The 20,045-nt window shown below is 43.4% G+C and overlaps 1 protein-coding gene across 19 annotated transcripts in view; it reads right to left on the bottom strand.

Annotated features, from left to right (window-relative positions):
* The window catches only part of DLG2 (discs large MAGUK scaffold protein 2), a 1,827,487-nt gene that overhangs the window by 221,860 nt on the left and 1,585,582 nt on the right, over positions 1-20,045 (bottom strand). Inside the window, exon 1 of one of the 19 annotated variants that reach the window (XM_045293145.1) lies at positions 18,536-18,796. The exons of the other annotated variants lie outside the window; for them this stretch is intronic. Coding sequence (XP_045149080.1) covers positions 18,536-18,563 — 28 coding nt within the window. The 5' untranslated portion in view covers positions 18,564-18,796. Of the gene's footprint in view, positions 1-18,535; positions 18,797-20,045 lie in introns of those variants that run through there. 19 annotated transcript variants of the gene reach the window in all.

The raw sequence follows: 20,045 nt of genomic DNA, 5'->3' as shown, positions 1-20,045 counted from the left end.
CAAGGGTTCATGTTCATGAGGGTGTGAGGATTGGGGAGGGAGGGGAAAAAAGAGGACCTGATACCACGGGCTCAAGAAGAAAGAAAATGTTTTGAAAAGGATGATGGCAACATATGCACAAATGTGTCTGATACAATTGATGTATGGATGGTTATAAAAGCTGTAAGAGCTCCCAATAAAACGATTTTTTAAAAGATTATTGCGAAGTCCTTTTTATATAGCTTATTACATAAGCACATTAGATTTGTTTTATCAGATGAGACACAGAGACTCAGAGTTTTAAAGTGTCCTCACAATCACACAGGCACTAAGCAGAGATCAACACTTAAGCCCGAAAGATGCCAACAGCCCACATCTCTAGACACCACACTCTTCACAACAATGGACAAATGAAAAGCAGTATCAAGGCAGACGGCTCTTCCTCGGGAGAATTCAGGCTGTCCAAGGCCAAACTGCCTATCCAACCTCATTGCATAGGCAGAACATCCTAGAAGGTTGCCAGCAGGCAGACACATGGAGTGCCCAAGAGGATAATGAAGCCGGAGAAACAGAAGGGCAAAGGCCACTGTTCTGAGCCCCAAGGGACTAGTCTGCCTGGACATAACTCATCAAGCCACTCACAGACTGAGGCCCCAGATTCTGGATGTCAGATCACTGCAGGTAGAAGTCAGAAGCTCCAGAGGGAGAGCACATCTTCTTGCTGAAAACAGCTTTTCGGCTCAATATCAGGAGAGAGAGAGGAGAGAGGGGACAGGGGACAGGGGACAGGGGAGAGATGACTGAGTTTCTCTCTGCTTCCTGGCTGCCCGGCAGTTGTCTTTGTCCCTTCAACCTCACCGCCCCATCGTTTCTCATCTCTTCTGCGTGTGCTCTACTGAAACCGGATGGGGCAGTAGCGTCTTTAGTGGATACTGAAGCACAGAAGACTCACATCATGATAAAGAAACATGTGAGCAATTCAGCAACTGGTAAGTCAGGCGGGAATGAATGCAACAATCAGGCTGGAAAAGCAGCTAAAATTTTACTGTTAAGCTGAAAGTTCTGATTGTGACTCAGGTTCCCTTTCAGGTTTACAGAAAGACGCGTGCTGATGTAAACCAGGACATCGGAGAGAACGCAATTATGTTCACATCGTATAACATGGTTACTAGGACGTATTGCTCACTACCTAGAGAGCAGGGCATTTAAAAATATTCCTTAAATAATTTCTCCTTTCTTGGGGTCTTACATAATTCAGCTCTCATCTCATGTGAGACCTAATTTATGGGAAACCATAAACTGAGTTAATTCACTGTAAAGGGATATAGAAATTATATTTACTCTAGAGAGTCAGCATCAATGTAACGGACTACCTATTACATCCCTGACTGAGGGCTAGGTTCTGGAAATACCAACATGAATCAGGCCCAGCTTATGGGCCCCAGACAGTGCCTACTAGGACAGGGAAGAGTTGGGAAGCTGAAGGCAAAGAGGAGCTGCAGGTATGGAGATAAAAGTGCATGTGGTGTTGAGCACTCGGCTCTAATAACAAAGTGTGTGTGTGTGGGGGGGGGAAGGACAGAAGACGTAGGCAGTTATTCTGGAAAGCAGACCTCTGGTATGCTGGGTGGCTAGAAGAGGCTGCAATAGCCCACTGGGAGGGGGATCGGGAAGAATGGGGGAAGGGGCCCAGAGGTATGACATACCTGTATGACATACCTTATGGCCACTGTAGACACATTAACCAAAGTGGAGACTAGACTCTAAGGGAGAAGAATGAGGTGCAGGACTGGCGCTAGGAGGCAAATCGTTCACCACCCTAGGACTTAAGAAGCAGTGTAGATTCCACCCTGTACTGGGTGAGGGTCCCTGAAAGACATTCCACAGCAGAGAAAACATGATGTGATTTGCACCTTGGAGAAAAATCACCTTGGCAACCATGTGGAGGAAGGACTGGAGATGCTGAGACTGGCAGTGAAGAGAACAGTTCAGAGGGGGGAGGGATGAGGGCCTCGTCGTAGGAAGTGCAATGGGGATGTGAAGAAAGGGGACTGGACAAAGACAACAAAACAAAACCCAAACCAACGCAAGGGCTTGGCTTAGGCCTACAAGCAGCTGAAAGAGGCCCGGAGGGACACGGTCTTAGAGGCTGCAGAGGTAGCGCGTTCCTGCGAAAACCTTGATTTATACTTCTGTCCTCTCAACGGTGAAGGAATCCATTGGAAATGAATACATCACACTTCCTTTTTAAACCAGGGTACCTGGAGCACTCCTTAATAGAAAGTAACTCCATAAGCCGCTAGGTAACCAGTCTGGAAAGACCGTATGTGAGAGTGACCTGAAACAGAAAGAAATAGAATGTGTTGGGGGAATGGGGAAGAATTCCATTAGTAGCTTTGACTGAGAAAAGTTGCTGACTTGGCAAATGAGAGAGCATATCTAAAAAGCCTAGAAACATAATTAAAGGGCAATGAAAAAGGAAGACGGAAGAAGAACTGATGCATTTGAATTATGATGTTGGCAAAGAATACTCAGAGGAGCATGGTCTGCCAGAAGAACAAATCTATCTTGGAAGTGCAGCCAGAGCGCTTGCTAGAAAGATGTCAGGGATGGCTAGACTTCATCTCACGTACTTGGACATGCTATCAGATGAAACCAGTCCTGGAAATGGCTGCCCTGCTTGGGACCCTGGAGGGTCAGTGAAAAGGGGCAGACTGACATAGTTGTTGCCACAAGGGGCTCAAGGGACGGCTGTGAAAATGTCCCAGGACTGTGCAGTGTTTCCCTCTGCTGTACATAGGGTTGCTTTGAGTCAGAACTGACTCAATGGTACCCAACAACAACAACAACAAAAACAATGGAAGTGAGAATAAGAAAGAGCAGGCACCACCTTGTGATGTTTCCCCACAGCTAGAAAGACTTAGAACATTGAGATCAAAAGTGATTAAGATGGAAAGAAGTGATTCTAAAGGACCTGCGACAGGCCATCCTTACAGACCCTGTACCCTGGGATAGGTTAGATTAGGTAGTCACCATGCTGCCAAGCACCAGGAGGAGGAAGCTAAGGCAAAGCAGAGATTTTACATCAATACGCTGGGTCACAGAATGGATCTTTGCCTCTGCCACTCACTAGCTGTTATGACCTTGGAAGAAAACTTTAAACTCCTCAGCTTCAATCCCCATCTGGTAAATGAAAGTAATAATGCTTGCCTTATAGGGCTGCTATGGAGAGCACATGAGATAATAGATGTAAATGGCTTGGCATATAGCAAGTATGGAGGCTATTAGTATTATAATGAGCTGAGAGGGAAGTGTTCTTTCCAAAATTGGCTAAAAAATTTGTTTCAAGCATTTCTGAGGCTGAAATAAAATATATGGATGATGCATCTGCAGAAATTGGAGTGGGCGTTCCACTTTAATATAATTGTGATGTGCTGAAGAACATAGCAGAATATTGTGCCAATCATCTGCCCTTTTTCATAGTAAAATTATTTTAAGAGTGAACCTGGGTTGGGTGTAATGCAATGTGTCACTTGTTAACACAGGTCACATCTGAATGCTACTTAGTGATGCCATACAAAGGACATTCATCTAGAAGGATTTCGGTTTGAATCTCATCTCTGTCAATGGCGATGACAGCTTGGGTAAACCTCCGAGCATCAGTTCCCACACCTGTAAAATGGGGATCATAATCATACTTTTAGCTAACATAATGAGTGAAAATATTAACATGAAATTATGATGATGGTGGTGACAGTCAGTGGGCTGAGGACAGAGGCCCAGAGGAGACAAAGAAGATAGTCCTAAATATATGAAACCATCAGAATCATTGGAACATGAGGCTAACTCAAGTTTTTGAAGGCTTACAGATACCACCACAGTGATGTCTAGAGCAAATATCCAAGGGATTCAGTAAAGGCATTGGTGAGCAAGCTTTAGCAGCAGCAAGGTTTCCTCTTAAGCCATCCTGCCCTATTCCCAGGGATCCAGGACCATATGGCCCTGCAGAATAAAAATGAAGCCTTTTATTCAGATACCTGGACACAGTGAGCTAGTAGGAATAGAAAGATAGACACTGAAGCTCCAGCATAGACCAGGTCTGTTTAGAAATCACTTAAAAATGAGCATCTCTCAGAACCAAGCACAAAACAAGGTGAACAGATGCCAAAGAAATGTCCCTTCACTGTGTTCCAAAAAAAGCCTCAATGTCCTTAAAGCATACATCTCAGCGGACTAATTGGAAATACCACAATGGAATGAAGGTAATGAAAATTAAAAGCTGGCTCTGAATAAAACCACTGAAACAGTCACAAAACTGCATCTACATTATTTTTGCTCCATTTGGACTGAAAAAAGAAGATTTAATAATCAGATACAAAAGGAAATTGCAATGAATCATCAGTGCTCAGATACCGTAACCCAAACAATTGTTCTAGGATTGCCCATTTTATGTAGGGTTATACTCAATGGCTGACAAAACACTCCCATTTTTACAAGTTCCTTTAGAAATAAAACAAACACCATTTGGAACACAGAGAAGTGCCATTCTGGGAGCTTGTGGGGGGATAGCACACAACAGGGTATCTGGCTTCGTCGGGCGCTTCCTCTGAGAAGGTCCTATGGGAGGAGCAGGCCTGCAGGACTGGGAGATGGTGACGAGGCACCCTGTGCAGCTGCCATATTACTGACTAGGGTGCTTGAGAGTTCCACTTTGAAAGTACACAGATCTAAGCTCAGCTCCTAATTCTGTCAATCATGAGCTGAGCCGTTTTGGGAAAGTTACTGAACCTTGCTGAACCTCAATTGTCTCATCAATCAAATTAAGTGGAATAGTAACTTTATGGGAACATTTGTAGGGATTAAAAGAGATTTACAGATACTACCTGGGATAGAGTAGATGCTCAGGAAATAGTAGTCCTTATTATCTACTTTTTCATTCGTTCATCCATCCATTAAACCATCATTGGGGGCACTGGGGTTTCAGTAGTGGAAGGAAAAGGCAGATAGTGAAAAATTCAATGAATCATAATAGTCCAACCTGCAGTTGATCAAGGGGGTGGGGCAGGACCAGGCAGCACTTCACTTTGCTGTTCGCAGGGTTGCCACGAGTCAGGTGCCCACTCCATAGAACAAGCCACCATTGATTAAGGACCAATTCAGGTCAAGTTCAGAATCAGGCAAAATAAATGCAAGAAGAGCAAGACACAGTCTTTGTAGGTAGGAGATTCCAAACCCAGCACTAGGGAATGAAGAAAGGAAAGCTATACGACGCTGGGGATGCTAGGGAAGTACATGGGGTGGGGGTGGGGGCGTAAGGGGAGAGTGGTTGTCTCAACTACAAGGATAAGAAAAGGGCATCATAGAGCTGATACGGGACATAGGGCTTGAAAGATGCCTTAAATGTGGTTTTATATATAGATACACAAGGTGCCTTCAAAAAGTTTGTGGAAACATGAAATTAAAAGGTAATGGAATTTGTCCATGAACTTTTCGAAGCCCCCTTGTGCAAGGCATTCAGAACAGGACAGAAAGAACGCAGCCAGGAACGTAGCGACATGGTAGGGAGGGGTTAACAGTCTAGTGTGACTGGATCTTAGGGAGTGAGCAAATCAGACAGGTAAGGCTAGAGAGGGCCAAGTGCCAGATCACATAAAGTGAAGTATACAATGAAGTTTCTGTAATTTGGTGTATTTGACAACTCAATTTCTTTAATTACAAGTTGAGAGAGACTCGGCATTACTTGGCTAGGGGAATGTCGCAAGGGCAGTCCACATTATTATGGTGGAAGGGTAATTTTGTGCTTCCCAGGCGAGGATTACAAGAGACCAGCTGAAAGAGTGCTTTGCCTGATCTTGCCAGGAACTGAGCCTTTTTTGCAAACCCAGTGTTGGTTTGGGACACATGACAAGTCAGCAAATCTTGCCCTCTATTCTGCTTACAAATCTTCTCTTCAACAGGTAGTTCACTTAGCCACACGTGAATAAACAGTGCCAAGCATTAATTTGAGGTTTGTTTTTTTTAAGGGTGTGATGAAATCGAGAATCTCCAGGCATAAGGTTTCAAATGCTTTCTGCTACTAATAATGGAATAAATATGGGAATTAAAAAAAATTTTAAGCATTTGTGAACTTCAATTTCTGTATCTATAAAGAAGCAGAATTTAGATGATCTCCCAGGGCTGTTGAGAGGAGCAAATGAAATAATTAATGCTACATCTCTACTACCAAGCCTGACACAAAGCACTGCAGATACTGGCTACCATTACTGCCTAGAAAGGCAAGTAGGTTATTTGGAAGGCAGCCTTGGGAGAGAGACATCTGAGTCTGTTGGGGAGAAGGAAACCAGGTGTAGGTGGAGACAGAGGAACTCAAAGCAGCTTGTACTGCTACACATGGCCTGCTCAGACTAGGCTCACTGCCACGGAGTGGATGTTGACTCACAGTTACCCTATAGGGCAGGGTAGAACTATCCCTAGGAGTTTCTGAGACTAAGACTTTACAGGAGTAGAAAGCCTCATCTTTCTCTCACAGAGGCTGGTGCTTTTGAACTGCAGACCTTGTGGATCACAGCTCAACTCAAAACCATGAACTCATAACCAGGGCTCCTCTCTAACAAGGCTAGAACCAGCCAAAGTTCTACTCCTGTATATTGAAGCAAGGATGGAGACACTGATCTCACTCTCCTCTCCTCGACACACAGGGGAGTTTCATTCAGATGCGTTGAGTTATCATGGACCAAGAATGGGTCCCTATAGCCTTTTTATAAGTATTCAAGCTACTTCAGGTCTCCAGAGCCAGAACAGAAAAACAAGCTAACAGAAAAGGCATACTAAATATAAACAATGTTCGTGTAGTCTACACACAATTTAGGAGTGGATGGGATGGAAAGCAAAAGTCTGTTGGTGGAGAATTACATTTCCTTCCAAATGTGCACTACATGATAATATACTGACCCATCAGTCCAGTCCACAGTGGGGAAAATATGAGGGTAAGTACAAACGTATTGCTACTAGGGTCTCAGACCATACATGCGTACATTTATTCCAAACCAAATGTGCTTAAATATGCCGCTACTATCGATGGATAGTTGCAGACAAGTTCTCCAGTTATGGGTGTGTCTGGCTCGTTAGGGCACCTTCGTAAAGAAGATCCAAACAAAACTGTGGCTTCTGAGAGAACCTCTGGGTCCAATTGTAAATTCAAGGGAGAGAGGTCAGCACAGAAGCTTATCGAGAAGGTTTAGTGGGGGATGCCCAAGGGGTAGTCAGGATTCATTTTCCCACAGGATACAGGAAGATCATGGGGTTATTATTTTACTTAGATTACGGCTCTCTTGAAAAGATTTTTTTTCTAGCAGAGAACTATGAAAGGCCACGTCTCATCCAATTTAAATGACCCATAAAATCAAACCTAATATACATCACTTCCAATGCTACTTGCAACAATGAGGAAGAGCAGAAACATCTAATGCCAAGTTAACTACACTAATGGTGTCATGTTCATATTCGATGGAGCAGACTCAATGACGAGTAACAGAAACCAAGATCTCTTGAAAATTCAATTTTAAAAAATGACATAGGGAAATAAGACAAAATATTGTTAAGTGCAACAACACACTATCAATCGCTATATATGGCATGATTCGTTTTGTAGAATGCCAAAAAACGGGTTCTAAAGATCAACAAAAATAGGATTCATTTTTGCTAATCAAAAATTCCACCCCAAAAATATTTTTAAAGATTAAATTTTCCAAGAAAAAGCATTTGGCAGGGAATTAAACCATGGAAAGGAATAATGTGACAATATAAAAATGTTGCCAACATTAGAAAGGATGTTTGCAATATATTTTTAAAATGATATTATTAAACGCTTATGCTAGAACTGAACTGAACCAAGACAGAAAGTGGTATAGACAATATGACTTCCTGCATATTTCACATACAGAACTATCGGAAATACCAATAGTAGTTATAGATCTGGGTGGTAGAAATGAAGATTTCTGCCATCTCTTTTGGCAGAAATTTTTCAAATTATATAAATATGAACATGAACATATAAATATGAACACCATTATAATTAGAAAAAATAGTTACTTAAAAAAGACAAGTAGTAAACAGATCTTAACCTTAAAATCACTCAGTTATTAAGCTAGACTAAACGTCTCTCAAGACTACACTTGCTGTTACCTTTACCATATGATGCAAATTTGAGAGAAATATTCCTACATTATTTAAATAAAGTAGAAATATTCCTAGTTCCTACTAATTTCCATTCATTTCATTTTTAACATACATCATAAAAATATCCTTTGGCAACAAATTCTCTTTTTGAAAGCCATACAGAGTCAAGATAAATGAATGCTGGATCTAAAGCCAGGAAAGCAAAAAGTAGATTTGCAGTCAGTGTATTGTTTCAATAATAGTTATTAAGGTCCTAGCCCATGTCAGATACTGTCCCAGATGCCAGAATTCTAAAGGAATCTACCAATGGAATTAGACCGTGTATTTGTTACCTAAGATATATGAGAGGACTTCAAAAAATGAATAAACAAATGAATAAGAATTTTCCCATGAACGTTTTGAAGCCCCCGCGTAGCACATCAATGGCAGGGTGACCACTGCCATCAATGTTATAGAGGGGGATCTACCGACCTGAGGTGGCAAAGATCTACATGACCCGTGTCTTCAGGTCATTGCCCCCACTCCACCAACACGCACTTTCAGATACCCCTTGAAAAGTCAGGTCTAACCCAAACACTAATGATAATTTATTCAGAGGCTGGCATGTAATCATTTATTCTTTTTTTTGGGTGGTGATGGTGGTGGTGTTAACAGTTTATTCTAAGCCATCTGCGATCACCTTGCTGGCGGCACTTTCATCTTCCAGGCCTACCATATTCTGTGATCCATTCCCCCGGTCTAGGCCGAACAAGCCCACCGGTGTTATTTTGATCTTGTTACTCATTACAGCGATTGAGCCCACCTGGCTTAGGGTGCAGGCCAATTGGGAGCAATCGGAGTGAGGCACAGAGCAGGGAAAGGCAATACAAGGAAGTGTCACTGAGCTGGTCACAGTGTGAACAACTGGGCCTCAAACTCTCCAGACCTTCTGGGGAGCGTCCAAAAGGCAATTGAGAACAATCTTGTCAAAGAATGAAGAGGAGAGCCCCCGGTTCTTCCCCCTCCAGTTGTCAAGGGTTGCCACATGGGTGTCACCATCCTGGCCTTTCCAGCTTTGTGCATGCCAGAGTGGTGAGAGGTTTAGGCCATGAGGGAGAGTAGGGTGGGATTAGCAGAAGCAAGGGAGTGTGAGGTTCCACCTGCATCAACTCGCCAGTGCAGGCTGGCCTGCGTTTGACAGAGGAGGTGGGACTGCGCATGGAAACCACCGCCGCCTAGAAGGCTCCACTAAGCAGGCAAGGCAGTAACAGCTGCACATCACAGTTACCAAGCAAGCACATGGAGGCAACTTTGCACACATTTTAACACGTACTCCTCACAATCAACCTTCCACTCCAATTTGAAAGATGAGAAAACAGCTTTTGAGAAGCTAAGTTGGTTTACAAGGGTCACCACAGGTGGGAAAATAAAGATGAGGCCGAAGCACTGGCTAGAGAGTCACAGCGTAACAACACCTTTCTCCGTGCCCACGGGCACCTCCAGAACAAGGACATGGAGCTAGACATCTGCCCGTCAGGGCCTGTATGACCAGAGGGTGGGTTCCTTTAGAGAGAAGATTATGCCATACCTCTGGATGTCTCTGGGACTCAGCAGTGTATGACATACGACACACACGTCATGCTATTTGTATTGACTTGAGGGTCTGAATTATGTCTTTTCATTTTTCTTTATATCCCCAGCACATGGCCCAATTGGTGTTTGTTCAACCTAAGAAAATAGCCTTTCCAAGAAGGCCAAACACATAGTACTTAAGAATAGTGACTTTCTGTCAGAAGATCCGAGTTAGTGCCTCATCCTTAGCTGCATAATCTTGGGCAAACTCTTTGCATAATAATAATGTTTCTAAGGTGCAGTTTCCACATCTGTAAAAAGGCACGCCACTGGGTGTATTTCCATCTAGGTTGTTGTGACAGTTACATGAGCTGTGATAGTACCTGACACGTGGCAAATACGTAATAGCGATGATGTGACAGGCAATTCTGTACTACTAGTTCTTATACAACATCAGAAGTTTCCTAAATCAGGTCCGTGAACCTTTATGTCCACCGTGGCACAGATGGGGACATCTCAAAATCATAAAATAACTAGTCAAGGAGCCATATCTGCTACATAGCTAGTCATCAACAAATAGTTGTTGACTGTCCAATGAACAGTGAACCACATTGGCTTTTGGCAAGAATCATCAGTCCATACAATGATGGGTAAAATTAGCATTACAGATTACTACCATCTGACAGAGACGGACTATCAGCGATCTAAGATCTGACTTGGGTCAAAGAGGAGAACCAGTTCTATAACTTGTAGAAGGTACAAAATCACAAAAGGAGACCAAAAATATGAGGATCATTTGCAACCCAGTCTGATCAGAATTTCCCTTTGATATTGGGCCTTGTGTGTGGCACCTCCTCAAACCTGCCCACATTGTAATGTTTCCTTTCTGTTACAGAGCTATAGAGTCTCTAAGAAAGTACTTGTTTCGTTATTATTTTATTATCATTTGAGCTCAAATGCATAAAAAGTAGGGATTTATTTCAGAGCCATTTTCTGTTGAAATGGCAAAGCCAGACTCTGAGGAAGATATTGGGCGGTGAAAGTCAATGCCCAAGGTGCTGTGGGAACAGAGGAGAGTCTCTTGGGGTCAGGACAAGAAGACCCGGGTTCCCGCCCTGCCAGTTACTAGTTGTGTGATATCAGACAAATTATGCGTTGTCTGAATCTGCTCTTCATATAGCTGAGGCTGCTGCTGTCCTGAGTTCCCCAGGGTGCACCTGAGCATCTTACAGAAGAACATATGCACAGTGTCTACTTGTGGCATCTGATCGATCACTGCTGGGTCCCTCCCGCCCTCAGAGGGAAGTGATGAGAGGGAATCCCCGGGGAGCTGCCAATAATATTCAGTCTTTCCTTCCTCTCCTGTCTCCTCAATTATGCGATCCTTCATGTCTTCCCGGGAAGAGAAAAAAACACTTCAAACAAATCAGAAGAGACTACAATTCTTTCAATTCCACTTTTCCATGAGCCCTTAGAAGCCTCCTTATATATATATATTTCCCTTTAGATCAAAACATACACATACACACACAAAAAACCTAACACCCAAGAACGCTTATTAAGCAATAAAGTAGATTTGTAAAATTCAGCTCAATTTTAGTGTGCTTTCCTGCCAGCTAATCTGGGCAGACTTTTAAATCACACTGGCTGGAAGATGAATACAGTGTTTCATTCGGCATCATTACAATTACCCCCTGGTGGAGGGAATATTCTTTAGGCTGCCCATGATGCTTGATGGCAGAGCTGCAAATCAAGACTTTAATTTGGCTCTGCAAACAGCTGCAGGTTTTGTTTCCGACAGAGAACTTCAGGTTATGTAATTCTGACTGCGGTCTCCGCAAGTGGACCTGGACCTGCTACATTACCTGTCTACACAGGTCCTCGGGAGCGGAGCTTGTGTCTGGAGGATATTCTATCCACATCACTGGAAGATAAGTTGGTGCCTGACTACCCTAGACCTAGACACTTGACAGAAGCACATTTCTTGTCAGTGTCAGCAGGCCGTCACTGAAATGAAAGAGTGGCTCCAAAAAGAGTGCGAGGCTGTCTTTTTTCCACCCGCCTCCCCGCAGCCCACACCATTGGTCTATTTCTCCCTGACTAAGCACTGCGGGGCTTGAAGGTGTTGAGAGAAGGAAGGATGTTTAACAAAGGGCAACTGTAGCCTGATGAAAATGGGCTTCTCGGGGCACAGGAAAGCGAATGAGAAACAAATATGGAGTATACTTTCTTGGAGCCCTGAGGGTGCCAAAAACAAAAACAAACTCACCGCCGTCAAGTCAAGGCTGTTTCCCAGCAACCCTGTAGGACAGGGTCCAACTGCCCCTGGGAGATTCTGAGATCGTAACTCTGCCCAGAAGTAGAAAGCCTCGTCTTTGTCACTCGGAGTGGCTAGTGGTTTCAAACTGCTGGCCTTGAGGTTAGCAGCCCCGGCATCACCACTACACCACCAGGGTTCCTTGCAGTGGTGGTTAAAGTGCTTGGTTGCTGGCTGAAAAGTTGGTGCCTTGAACCTGCGGAAGACGGATGAAGCAGCCTACTTCTGGAAGGATTAGTAGCTGAGGGGCAGCTCTACCAATCGACTTAATGGCAATGGGCTTGGGCTTTGTTTTTTGATACTCTCCTGAGCTGTCCTAACGTATGCAAAATAAGAGTGGAACTAATGCCACCCTTAGATGTTGACTTAGTAGAAGTGGGCTTGGGTTGGATCTACAAAGTACTTTCCCAGCGATTCGAGGAGAAGACATAATGCAGAAAATGTCATGATAACACCATACATGCTGAAATGAAGGAGGCTTAGAGATAAGGAGGAAGTGTACTAGCAGGAGGGAAGGGGGTAATTAGAGACCGATTGTATATTATATTTCTATTTACATATACAGATGATACAATCAAGTTTTATGATTGGCATAAGAATATTCAGGTAGATAGTATAACTCTCAGGGCTTGGTTTTGTATTAATCTTTTCTGATGAAAAATCCTGTGTTTTCCTAGTGGTGATAGGGTAGCTGAGGGCATGCAGAGAAGGGATATTTAAATGTATTTTAGAATTAAAATGTAATACTAGATTATTAAATCATTACATTAGTATAGGTATGCTAATCACGAGCACTGATCTTATTAATAGAGATAGTTAACTATTCATGGAATATTAACTATCCCGGGGATTATGTTAAACACCTACCATGCATGATCTCACTTATTCCATCAGACAGCTTCAAAAGATGAGGCTTAGATTAAATAACATGACCACGGTCCCACACAACATGAGTTTTAGCAGGACTGACTAGACACGATGGCCTTAACGATTCCCTCCCATGCCAACTCCCCTCATTAAACTATGCAGTTCATAATCAGGTACACATCCTTTGTCTTGTTCACACACAGTGAACTAGATGAAGGTGGCGAGTCATCAGCGGTCAAATTGAAGTCACTGATCAACTGTGTAAAGGGATGAACATATGGGTCAGGTTCCGGAAATCCTCTGGCTCCTCTGGTCAGCAGAGGCTTTGCCCTGCTGAGTGTTAATTAGATACCCAGTCTCCCAATGGGTCTCTTCCCCAAACACCTCTGCAACTTCATTTGCTGCTATGGAGGTCTTCCCAGGCGACAGGATGATGTCCCTGTATGAGTCATTTGACTGTCGTCACATAGCCAGCACCTCAGTACACCCTGAGTTCACCCTGTGGGGGCCCCATAAGTTTCCTGGGGAATTTTAGATCTGTTCGGAAGTAATTACACTTGGCACCCTAATGTGACTATTCTTTTTGTGTTACCAGTGTAAGTACCCAACTAGCTGCAGCTTTTGGAGTTGAGCAGGAAATGATAGGCAAAAAATATACTTGGATACTGCGACAAAGGTCACCATTCCAGTACCAAATCTAGACTCCCACTAGAGAGGGAAACCTGAGAACATGGGAGTTCGCATTCCCTGCCACCGCAGCAGAGTTGACAGGCCGCCTTGCTCCTCACAGTGTGGCCCTGCAACAGTCGCTTGTTGTTAAAGACACAGGCCCTCCTTGCACTAAATCCCAGCTCCAACTTCAGAACAATTCGTTCTTCCATCACGGCCCTGCTCGATACACGCCCTCCGGAAGGGAACACAGAAGATGTGGGTGCTCTAGCAACATGTGGTGAAGACATCAGATGGTACAGCTATCAGATAAAAGTGTCAGGGGGCTTAAAGGCTTGTTTCCATACAAGCAGCTATCTAAGGGAGATGTCAACTAAGTCCACATGGAAGAAGCACACCATCATCAGTCATTAAAGGGTTATAAATCATGGAATCCACAGTCAAAGGAGAGATTAGTATCAGAGCCTAAACTGTAAGGATCCGGTTTGCAGAAGGCTATGGATGACAGTGGGAGCCCAAATTGATTTGTAGGAACTGTATAGGAAATAAGCCTCCGGTGATCTCCCTCGATCCATAATTGAGGAGTGGGAGGAAAGTGGTGACTAAACAGGGTGCATTAGAGAAAGGGGTACAGAAGATCAAAGGCATAACCCTGACTGCCTTGAACAGTTGAACACCTTGTCAGCTGATCCCCCTGCTGATGCATGCTGGACCCGATTTGGTTTTCTACCTTTTCTGGATTTTTGTTTTGTTTGTTCAAATTAGGGTTTATCTCAGAGATGTAATGTCATTGGGGTCACCCTCTTGAGGTTGTGTTTGTCTGTGTTTTGGTATAGGAAACCCAGGATTGTTGAATCTGTAGAAACAGCAAGTAGAACAAGGTTTTCGGGTGGGGTGTTGTACAGAGTGGGAAGGGTGGGCGTGGCAGGGGGCAGGAAGTAAAAGGGAGACGACAAGAGTGCTGGAAGAGAATGAAGGTTTGGAAACTGATTGTGGTAGCAATTGTATAATACTGCTTGATGTGATTGAGCTATGGAATAATATATGATTAACTCCCAATTAATAATTAATGTAAAATAACCCCCAAAATCGCAAGTCCCCAAGCTCCATCCAGACCTGCCCAATCGGGTAAGTCTTATGCACATGAGCACTTGAGAAATCCTGGGTTGAATATAGGAGACCTGGTGGTGTTAAGGGATAAGCATTAGCCTACTAACCACAAGGTCAGCAGCTCAAACCCAGCAGTGAGTGGATCAGCAGGAGACAGATGAAGCTGTCTACTCCCATGAAGATTTATAACCTTGCAAAAGTGAGATGGAATCGACTTCATGACCCTGGGTTTAATTTTGGGTACAGAACATACATTTGCTGCCGAGTTTTACATCTAGAATGGGTTCACTAAATATTAATTAAATTGCAATGGAATTACCTCATAAAAAGGAAACTCATAGGGGAGGGAGGGGGAAAAATAAGGAGCTGATACCAAGGGCTCAAGTAGAAAGCAAATGTTTTGAAAATGATGAGGGCAACATATGTACAAATATGCTTGACACAATGGATGGATGTATGGATTGTGATAAGAGTTGTACGAACTCCCCATAAAATGATTTAAACAAAAAGGAAAATCATGTTAGCATATCAAAGTATCAAAGTAATTACATATCGTATCTCTTTCATCTTTGATTTTATAGCACAATTTAGTAAAAAATCCTCTCTTACTAGTTAAAAACAAAAAAAACCTGTTGTCTACATTAAGGAAAAAGACTTATTCAAAGTCACATCTTCTCTGGCGAAGGATGTGAACCCAGGCACTGTGTCCATAGATTCCAGCACTGTCCACTGGGGAAATTTGCTGGAAGCGGTGAGGGAGGGTGATCTGCACTAAGACACGAAGCATGGGTGAGACCTGCATTTGTCTTAAATTCCAGAGGAGAACAACAATGAGAATGTTGGCCTCTGTCTCAATGTCCAGTTTGACTTTTGCCTTACATTCCAGAGAGGAATAACAACAAGAAGACAAAAACCTAGTAGGCATGTGAGAGTATTTTTTAGTGGAAAGCTGAAGAAACTATTTCAAATAAATGGTCCGTGAGCAGCAGGGGGGAAGAGAGAGAGATGGAAACCAGATCTTGGGAGGCTTTGAAAGCTAGGCCAGAAGGTTCGAATATTTGGGAATTCAGGGCAAGAGTGGCATAAGGAATGCATTTTCGGGATATAAATTGTTCCAGTTTTGTTCATTAAACTTTTATTGTCAATTTTAATATGCGCTTGTAAATTTGCTTTAAAAGTTAGAGCTAGATTAAATTCCAAGAAACACTTTAGAAAGCGCTCTCTCCATGACTCCACTGTGGCAATGGTACTTTCTGTCGTTCTGCACCTGCTCCAACAACTACTGCCTGGCTCCCTGGAGAGCTGACTTCACCAGATTCTGACCAGGGCCTTCGGGGTTTGCTGGAGCACAAGCATGTATGTGCAGAGATGAAGAGAGCTTTGCCTGGGAGCACAGATGTCTTCTAAGTGGGCCATTGGGTAGATGACTCATCTCTAGAGTATCAGAAGAGTGGAGTAGGTACAGTTGCCAGAATAGATCTGAAAATACACTGGTAGGTGAACATTGTCAGAGTGGAAATGTTTTTTTCTACTGAGAGTCATATACATAAAAAAAACCCCACCCTGATTCCTAAGTAACTGCTTAAAAACACAAAACAGCCTGATGTTTAAATGAAGAATAAGTAACACAAATGGAACTGTACAAATGCTTGAAGAAGAAAAAAGATCAGCTTAAAACTAGGGAAGGTTAAGAAACCTAGAAGGGGGGAAGCAGAGGAGCAAGAAAAGGGGCAGAAAATAGAGGGAGATTCAGAGGAAATGGGAGACAGGGAGATACAAGGAGGTGTGGTGGAAAGACAACTATCAAGCTTTGTGGCATCTGTCATCTTATTGAATAAAGATCAAACTGGTAGGTATTATTGCACCCAGTTCACAGAACAAAAATTGGATAACAAAAAGACTGAGTATTTGCCCAAGATCACATTGATGCAAGTGGTAGAGATGGATTCTAAACAGTTTATCCATTTAATTCTGAGGAGGTAGTGAATGTTAGGGGCAGCGCCAGGTCATTTAGTCTCTCTAACAGGTTTCCTCATCTATAAAGCAAGAAAGTTTATAGATCAGTTTACTCACAACTAATAGCCACAATTCTAACTCCTCCTCCCCTGTGGTTCCAAGTTCAAGTCTTCTTGGGAATTCAAGAGTTTCAGCAAAAATCCACAATCTACCATTCACCAAACAGCCTAGAGACGGTATCAATCATCTCCCACGAATAAAACTGATACTAACTGAACCCAGCACCACGGAGTGGATTGCAACTCAGAGTGATCCCAGGTGTGTCAGAACAGAACTGCATTCCACCTGGTTTTCAGGGGTTGATTTGGGGAACACCTCTCTCCAGGCCTTTCTTCTTTCCACTTGGATAGATCCACATAGCCGACTTTGTAATTAGTAACCAAACGCACATAGATTTTACTATTATTGATTAAAGATACATTGGTTTAGTTTTGTCATTGTAGCAACAAGTATCACACCAGCAGATACCACAGCTCCAAGCAATCTAGTCGTTAAAAGACTGGGAACAACCGTGCGTATGATGCTTGCACTGTGTCACACTGAAGAGGAAAGGGTAACTAGGCATTTGTGCAGGGCTGCGAATTATTTAATGAGGCTCTTCCAGTCAAGGTCAGCAACTCTCACCGAATGTCTTTGTCCTGCATGAGTCTGGTGAGCCGGTGGTGGATGATATGGATAGGCTTCAGTTGCGAGTGTTTGTTAGCAGGATTCATCGTGATTGCTATTCTGCTGGGCATAAAAATGAGCCCTCTAGGAAGCAAGGGGTGGGGGCAGCCAGGAGTGGAGTGTGTTCTCTAGACCTGAGATCTGTTTGACAGCTGTGACATCAGACCAGCAGCACCAGAGCCAGGAGCCAGAGCCAGAAACAGAGCTCCAGACCATGGAGCCAGTAAAGCTGAGTGCTTTGGGGTAGGAAGCTGGCTTGTGGAGTGGGCTGCCCCTGGGCACTTAATAGGGGGAGCTGGGCTTGCTGGTCCATGGTGCTTAAGCTAAATTCGTTTGGGCTGGGGCTTACAGCAGACTGGTATGCCCTTTGAGTATCTGTTAGCAGCTCTGGAAAAAAAACTTTGTAATATATCCTGATGAACAACTTTATCATGAGCATTTCTCACTTGCATTACAACCTGTTCATAACTTCCTTAATGAATTCCTTAATCATGAATATTATCAGCGAGCGATTGCAATGGATATTAGAACGTAGATATAAAAGTAGAAAATACTAGTTAAGACAATCTATGCTGAAACCTATATATGACCTCTTCTACCTGCTTAGACCAATGAACTTCATTCTTGTCTTCATGACCTGTCCTGCTTATCCATTCTTCTCACAGTAAAGTGATTTTCTTTCTCTAATGGCAAAATAGATCCTCCTACTTCCTGTGTAAAAAAGGCAAAACAAAAACCAAATCTACAGTCATCGAGTTTGCCACGAGTCATAATGACTGGACAAAGAACTTCTGCATAGGGGTTTTCCAAGGCTATAACCTGTACAGATGCAAACTATAGTACCTTCCTCCCGAAGAGTGGCTGGTGGGTCTGAACTACTGACCTTTCAGTTGCAGCCAAGTGCGTCTTCACCAGGGCTCCCCACGTTCCCGTTTAAAACCCTTTAATCACCTCACTGTCATCAAGTGAAACCCCAAACTCCAACTGTGCTAAAGGGCCTTCCATGACGTGGCCTCTCCTTAGCAATCCAGACCCCAGCACACACTTGTCTGAACTCCAGACTGTTCACCGCCTTTGACTTCCTTGGATAAGCGGAGGACTCCTCTTTCTGTCCTACTGTTTTTACCTGCTGTTTGATTCTGTTACCCTCTTCCCAAGATTTTCAGTATTTTTATATCTTACCTTTGGCATGTCCTCTTCTAGAAAGCATTCTCTGACCATTCCCTCCTCTTCTGGCAACCTACAAGGCTGCTGACCACATTGAGCTACAGCTGTCCCGAGACAATTGTATGTGAGCTGTATGAGGGCGGGGACTATGTCTCGTTTCCCCAATTTCTAGCACTAGTTGGTGCTCAGTAAAGATCTGTGAAACTCCATAAAGAGAGTCCTGTCCCCTCCAAAGGCCGAGGAGCGTGGCTTTTTGTTTCAATCTCTTGAAGAAAAGTACACATCAATCAATCCATAGTCAGAGCCCAAGAACAGAGGCCAGACTGAAGAGGGCAGAGTTATTTAAAAGGAAGGCAAGGAGCCAGCAGCTGCAGCAGTGCACCTGGCTCTCCTTGTTCAGGTGCCTAACCTTTGCATGCCCGAGCGTTCTCTAGCTAGCCAATGAGCTCATGCTAGTTACTCAGGCACTCCCACCACCCATCTGTCACGGTGCCCTACACTGGCGGCTGGCTTGTTGCTAGGCAGCTGAAAGCTCCGCTCCCAGTATTTCAAAAGCCAATTGGGTCACCCAAGGTAGATGATTTCGGGGGCGTTTCCAGAATTAAGGTAAACAAACAAACAAAAAGACCTAGAGATCTATTTCTAAAAATAAGCCAGTATCAACTCTATTCCAGCAGAACGCGGTCCTAGAGAGGGCTAGAAGATCGGCTTCCTTCCAAGGTTGGAAGGCACTCAAAATACAGTGGCCACAAGCGACTCAACCCACGGCCCCCCATGCCCCCCATGATCATGCAGATGGTGCACACCAGCCCCCACTGCATTTTGTTACACATTCCTTGTCCATGGGGTCACAGTGAGTCAGAATTGGCTCAAGGGCAACAAATGACAGTTCAGCTTTTCATTCTTCTAACAAGAATGTCACAATCCTTTAGTAAAGTATGTGGAGGCTGGTGATAGAAACTGATAGTTCAAGGGCATTACCTTATTACTCATTTTTAACATGGTCGTTATATAATACTAAGACTTGAGGGTGAACAGCTGTCAAGTCCTCTTAAATTACTCTCAAAATACATTCCAAAAGCAATTTGGTGATTGGCAAGGATTCCACCCATGCTGCAGATTGGAAACACTCTTGTCACCACCTTGACCCTATTCTGGGGGCTCTGACTATTGATTTTTTTTGATGTGTTGTTTTCTTCGGCAGGAAATTAAATAGAACAAAACAAAAAACTGTGCTTCTGGACTTTCAGGCAAAGAGATCAAAGGAAAAATTATTTTGAATATGCAGCAAGATGTTTTGGAAAAGGGATATTTTCTTTCTCTAATCTCTCTTCTTCCCATTAGCCCTGTCAGACAGACTTCTCTCAAATTATCTTTAATGCTTTATTGCATTTGGCTTTCTCCAAAGATCTTCTTGTAACCGTAAACTTCTTGACAGAGACTAGATCTCACTTTTCTTTTTCTCCTAAGCTTGGGGAGTGGACTTATGCAGACAAGCACAATATTGGCTGCAAGGCTAGCCCAA

This window comes from Echinops telfairi, unplaced genomic scaffold, assembly GCF_000313985.2.
Source record: "Echinops telfairi isolate 266 unplaced genomic scaffold, ASM31398v2 ScPeMD7_1713;HRSCAF=2227, whole genome shotgun sequence".
Taxonomy (NCBI): Eukaryota; Metazoa; Chordata; class Mammalia; order Afrosoricida; family Tenrecidae; genus Echinops; species Echinops telfairi.
The sequence above is the reverse complement of the archived record's forward strand: the minus strand, read 5'-3'. Positions and strand labels throughout refer to the sequence as shown.